Here is a 6000-nt window from a genome sequence, read left to right as displayed (position 1 = left end):
CTCCCACCCACCATATCTCACTCTCGCTCTCTTTCTCTCTCTCTTTCTATCTCTCTCTCTCTCTTTCTCTCTCTCAGGGAGACAAAGGACTACGGGGGACAGATGGAGTTGATGGACGTAAGGGTGATCCAGGTTTTCCTGGTCTAGCCGGCTGTAAAGGTTCTCCAGGATCTGACGTGAGTCCTTCTCCTACTATTGTAATAATTTAAACCCCAGTTCTGCTTTAGGTTTAGGATGTGTCTCTCTGTATAAACACTGAGTATACAGAACATTAAGAACACCTGCTCTCTCCATAACAGACTGACCAGGTGAATCCAGGTGAAAGCTATGATCCTTTATTGATGTCACTTGTTAAATCCACTTCAATCAGTGTAGATGAAGGGGGAGGAGGCAGGTTAAAGGAGGATTTGTAAGCCTTGAGACATGGATTGTGTATGTGTGCCATTCAGAGGGTAAATGGGCAAGACAAAAGATTGAAGTGTCTTTGAACAGGGTATGGTAGTAGGTGCCAGGCGCACCGGTTTGTGTCAAGAACTGCAACACTCCTGGGTTTTTCACGCTCAACAGTTTCCTGTGTGTATCAAGAATGGTCGACCACCCAAAGGACATCCAGCCAACTTGACACAACTGTGGGAAGCATTGAAGTCAACATGGGCCAGCATCCCTGTGGAACGCTTTCAACACCTTGTAGAGTCCATGCCCCGATGAATTGAGGCTGTTCTGAGGGCAAAAATGCAACACAATATTAGGAAGGTGTTCCTAATGCTTTGTACACTCAGTGTGTGTATTCAGACCCCTTGACTTTTTCCACATTCTGTTACGTTACAGCGTTATTCTAAAATGGATTAAATAGTTTTTTCCCCCTAAACAATCTACACACAATACCCCATTTTTTTGTGACATTTTTGCAATATATTTTTATTTATTTATACAGAAATATCACATTTACATAAGTATTCAGACCCTTTACTCAGTACTTTGTTGAAGCACCTTCGGCAGCGATTACAGCCTCGAGTCTTATTGGGTATGACGCTACAAGCTTGGCACACCTGTATTAGGGGAGTTTCTCCCATTCATCTCTGCAGATCCTCTCAAGCTCTGTCAGGTTGGATGGGAAGTCTCTCCAGAGATGTTAGATTGGGTTCAAGTCCGGGCTCTGGCTGGGCCACTCAAGGACATTTAGAGACCTGTCCAGAAGCCACTCCTGCGTTGTCTTGGCTGTGTGCTTAGGGTCGTTGTCCTGTTGGAAGGTAAACCTTCACCCCAGTCTGAGGTTCTGAGTGCTCTGGATCAGGTTTTCGTCAAGGATCTCTGTACTTTCCTCCGTTCATCTTTCCCTCGATCCTGACTAGTCTCCCAGTCCCTGCTGCTGAAAAACATCCCCACAGCATGATGCTGCCACCACCATGCTTCACTGTAGGGATGGTGCCAGGTTTCCTCCAGACGTGACGCTTGGCATTCAGGCCAAAGACTTCAATCTTGGTTTCATCAGACCACAGAATCTTGTTCTCATGGTCTGAGAGTCCTTTAGATGCCTTTTGGCAAACTCCAAGTGGGCTGTCATGTGCATTTTACTGAGGAGTGGCTTCCGTCTGGCCACTCTACCATAAAGGCCTGATTGGTGGAGTGCTGCAGAGATGGTTGTCCTTCTGCAAGGTTCTCCCATCTCTACAGAGGAACTCTGGAGCTCTGTCGGAGTGACCATTGGGTTCTTGGTCACCTCCCTGACCAAGGCCCTTCTCCCCCGATTGCTCAGTTTGGCCGGGCGGCCAGCTCCAGGAAGAGTCTTGGTGGTTCCAATTTTCTTCCATTTAAGAATGATGGAGGCCACCGTGTTCTTGGGGACCTTCAATGCTGCATAAATGTTTTGGTACCCTTCCCCAGATCTGTGCCTCGACACAATCCTGTCTCGGAGCTCTACGGACAATTCCTTCAACCTCATGTTTTTTTGGGGGGGTTTTTTACCCCCTTTTCTCCCCAATTTCGATCTTGTCTCATCGCTGCAACTGGTTCAGGAGGAGAAGGTCGAGTCATACGTCCTTCGAAACATGACCCGCCAAATCGCGCTTCTTAAAACCCTCCCGCTTATTTCGGAAACCAGGTTCACCAATGTGTCGGAGGAAACACCGTTCAACTGATGACCAACGTCAGCCTGCAGGCGCCCAGCCAGCCACAAGGAGTCACTAGAGCACGATGAGACAAGTAAAGCCCCCCCCCGGCCAAACCCTCCCCTAACCCGGACGACGCTGGGCCAATTGTGCACCGCCCTATGGGACTCCCGGTCGGTTGTGACACAGCCTGGGATTGAACCCAGGTCTGTAGTGATGCCTTAACCACTTGGGAGGCCCCATGGCTTGCTCTACAGGCCTGGGTTCGCCCTTATATAGACAGGTGTGTGCCTTTCCAAATCATGTCCAATCAATTGAATTTACCACAGGTGGACTCCAATCAAGTTGTAGAAACATATTAAGGATGATCAATGGAAACATGATGCACCTGAGCTCAATTTCGAGTCTCATAGCAAAGGGTCTGAATACTTAAAAAAAAAATAAAGTTACAATTTATAAAAACCTGTTTTTGCTTTGTCATTATGGGGTATTGTCTGTAGATTGATTAAGATTTGTATATATTTAATCCATTTTAGAATAAGGCTGTAACATAACAAAATGTGGAAAAAGTCAAGGGGTCTGAATACTTTCCGAATGCCCTGTATATATGTGGGTGTGTTTACAGTATGTTATTCGCAGAGGTTAGTTTATAAACATTCTGCCAACAGAGAATGTAAACACAGTTATTCTGATGAAATAGCTTGGTCCACGATACACACACACACATTTTATCCACATGTAGTAATGGTTGTTCACTGGGGCTGTGTGGTCTGCTGGATAATAACAAGTAGAACTCTGTGATGTGGTGAAGCTCTGCTGCTTTTAATCAGGAAACCTCAGGGGCTCTAGAACACTTTGATGTTTGGGTTCTATTGTTCTAATTCTGAGTCCTATGTTCTATTGTTCTGTGTTCCATTGTTCCGTGTTTAAAGTAGTGTGTGTTCTGGTTGTAGGGCTCGCAGGGAGACGGAGGTCCCAAGGGAGATCCTGGTCCATACGGAACCAAAGGAACTAAGGTATAGTAAGATGACTTCCTGTTGTACTGTTGTTACCATGGTGACGTGAGCTGGGTGACATAGTTGTTACCATGGTGATGTTGACAGTGTATTTTCTGTTTCAGGGGAATCGGGGGAAAGACGGAGAACCAGGAAGACCCGGCAACTACGGACCGTCCGGAATCAAGGTGCAGCTCTTAGTTTCAACCAGGAAAATAATCCTGCTGTAAATTATTATATGGATTATAATTCATGGACATTTTTGTAGGGGTTGATACATTTTTCATTAGGGCAAATCAAGTCTGAAATTTCAAAGTGGAAATTACAAACTTTTGAAGCCTTTTTAAACCTTGAATAATGTATGTGTGTGTGTACATGAGTTGAAGTGTGTGTGTGTGTGCATGAGTTGAAGTGTGTGTGTGAGGACTACTGTGTATCAAGTCATATGTGATGTTATCATGCTGTCTTCTGAAAGGGTACACTGGGCCCAAAAGGAGCCAATGGGGACAAAGGACAAAGGGGTGATGATGTAAGTGAGTTCTAACACCTGAGATTTATGTGAAGATTCTGTTTACATTGAGGTGTTGATGACATCATGTTACATCAATGTTGTGCATTTCAGGGCGCACCTGGACCAGACGGCCTCCGGGGGGACAAAGTATTTAGGCTTTAATACTACTACACTGTGTGTGGGTGTGGGTGTCTGTGTGTGTGTGGGGGGGGGGGGGGGGGGGGGGGTGTATGTGTGTGTGTGTGTGTGTGTGTGTGTGTGTGTGTGTGTGTGTGTGTGTGTGTGTGTGTGTCTGTGTGTGTGTGTGGCGGGGGGGGGGGGTGTATGTGTGTGTGTGTGTGTGTCTGTGTCTGTGTCTGTGTCTGGTCTGTGTGTGTGTGTGTGTGTGTGTGTGTGTGTGTGTGTGTGTGTGTGTGTGTGTGTGTGTGTGTGTGTGTGTGTGTCTGTGTGTATGTGTGTGTGTGTATGTGTGTATGTGTGTGTGTGTCTGTGTAACTTCTGTCCATTGTCCTCAGGGCTCCCCAGGAGAGAAAGGAGAACAGGGAAGCCGTGGAACCAGAGGACCAAGAGGAGATCTGGTGAGTGATGATGATGGTAGTGATGATGGTAGTGATGATGATGGTAGTGATGATGGTAGTGATGATGATGGTAGTGATGATGGTAGTGATGATGATGGTAGTGATGATGATGGTAGTGATGATGGTAGTGATGATGGTAGTGATGATGGTAGTGATGATGGTAGTGATGATGGTGGTGATGATGGTAGTGATGATGGTAGTGATGATGGTAGTGATGATGGTAGTGATGATGGTAGTGATGATGATAGTGATGATGGTAGTGATGATGGTAGTGATGATGATGGTAGTGATGATGGTAGTGATGATGGTAGTGATGATGGTGATGTTGATGGTGATGGTGTTGATGGTGAGGGTGATGATGGTGATGGTGTTGATGGTGAGGATGATGATGGTGATGGTGTTGATGATGATGGTGGTAGTGATGGTGATGTTGATGGTGATGATGATGATGATGAAGGTGTGTGTGTGTGTGTTGACTGATATCTTCTGTCCCTTCAGGGTGACCCAGGACCTCGTGGAGATCAGGGCAGAGAGGGTTCATCTGGAGCCAACGGAGACCCTGTATGTACCATAGTTCTGGACCTCTGAAATTACACAACGTTTAAAACCCTTCATACCAATATTCAATAATCAATACTATGTAGTATTTCATATTTTAATAAGATCCCCATTAGCTAATGCAGCAGCTAATAATAATCACCATTAGATAAAGCAGCATTACTAATTACATCCCCATTAGATAAAGCAGCTACTAATTATATCCCCATTAGATAAAGCAGCAGCTACTAATTATATCCCCATTAGATAAAGCAGCAGCTACTAATTAGATCCCCATTAGATAAAGCAGCAGCTACTAATTAGATCCCCAATAGATAAAGCAGCAGCTACTAATTAGATCCCCATTAGATAAAGCAGCAGCTACTAATTAGATCCCCATTAGATAAAGCAGCAGCTACTAATTAGATCCCCAATAGATAAAGCAGCAGCTACTAATTAGATCCCCAATAGATAAAGCAGCAGCTACTAATTAGATCCCCATTAGATAAAGCAGCAGCTACTAATTAGATGCCCAATAGATAAAGCAGCAGCTACTAATTAGATCCCCATTAGATAAAGCAGCAGCTACTAATTAGATCCCCAATAGATAAAGCAGCATTACTACTTACATCCCCATTAGATAAAGCAGCTACTAATTAGATCCCCAATAGATAAAGCAGCAGCTACTAATTAGATCCCCAATAGATAAAGCAGCAGCTACTAATTAGATCCCCATTAGATAAAGCAGCAGCTACTAATTAGATCCCCATTAGATAAAGCAGCAGCTACTAATTAGATCCCCAATAGATAAAGCAGCAGCTACTAATTAGATCCCCATTAGATAAAGCAGCAGCTACTAATTAGATCCCCATTAGATAAAGCAGCAGCTACTAATTAGATCCCCATTAGATAAAGCAGCAGCTACTAATTAGATCCCCATTAGATAAAGCAGCAGCTACTAATTAGATCCCCATTAGATAAAGCAGCAGCTACTAATTAGATCCCCATTAGCTAAAGCAGCAGCCACTAATTAGATCCCCATTAGCTAAAGCAGCAGCTACTAATTAGATCCCCATTAGATAAAGCAGCAGCTACTAATTAGATCCCCATTACATAAAGCAGCAGCTACTAATTAGATCCCCATTAGATAAAGCAGCAGCTACTAATTAGATCCCCATTAGCTAAAGCAGCAGCTACTAATTAGATCCCCATTAGCTAAAGCAGCAGCTACTAATTAGATCCCCAATAGATAAAGCAGCAGCTACTAATTA

The 6000-nt window shown here is 44.4% G+C and overlaps 1 protein-coding gene across 1 annotated transcript in view; it reads left to right on the top strand.

Annotated features, from left to right (window-relative positions):
* Positions 1-77: 77 nt before the first annotated feature.
* The window catches only part of col6a1 (collagen, type VI, alpha 1), a gene marked incomplete at its 5' end in the record, with an annotated part of 36377 nt that continues 30454 nt past the window's right edge, over positions 78-6000 (top strand). The window contains 7 exons of the mRNA XM_084190107.1: positions 78-176; positions 3062-3124; positions 3229-3291; positions 3579-3632; positions 3726-3761; positions 4130-4192; positions 4691-4753. Coding sequence (XP_084046233.1) covers positions 78-176; positions 3062-3124; positions 3229-3291; positions 3579-3632; positions 3726-3761; positions 4130-4192; positions 4691-4753 — 441 coding nt within the window. The remainder of the gene's footprint in view (positions 177-3061; positions 3125-3228; positions 3292-3578; positions 3633-3725; positions 3762-4129; positions 4193-4690; positions 4754-6000) is intronic.

This window comes from Coregonus lavaretus, assembly GCF_964263955.1.
Source record: "Coregonus lavaretus genome assembly, contig: HAP1_SCAFFOLD_3338, whole genome shotgun sequence".
Lineage (NCBI taxonomy): Eukaryota > Metazoa > Chordata > Actinopteri > Salmoniformes > Salmonidae > Coregonus > Coregonus lavaretus.
This window is presented reverse-complemented; position numbering and strand designations above follow the sequence as displayed.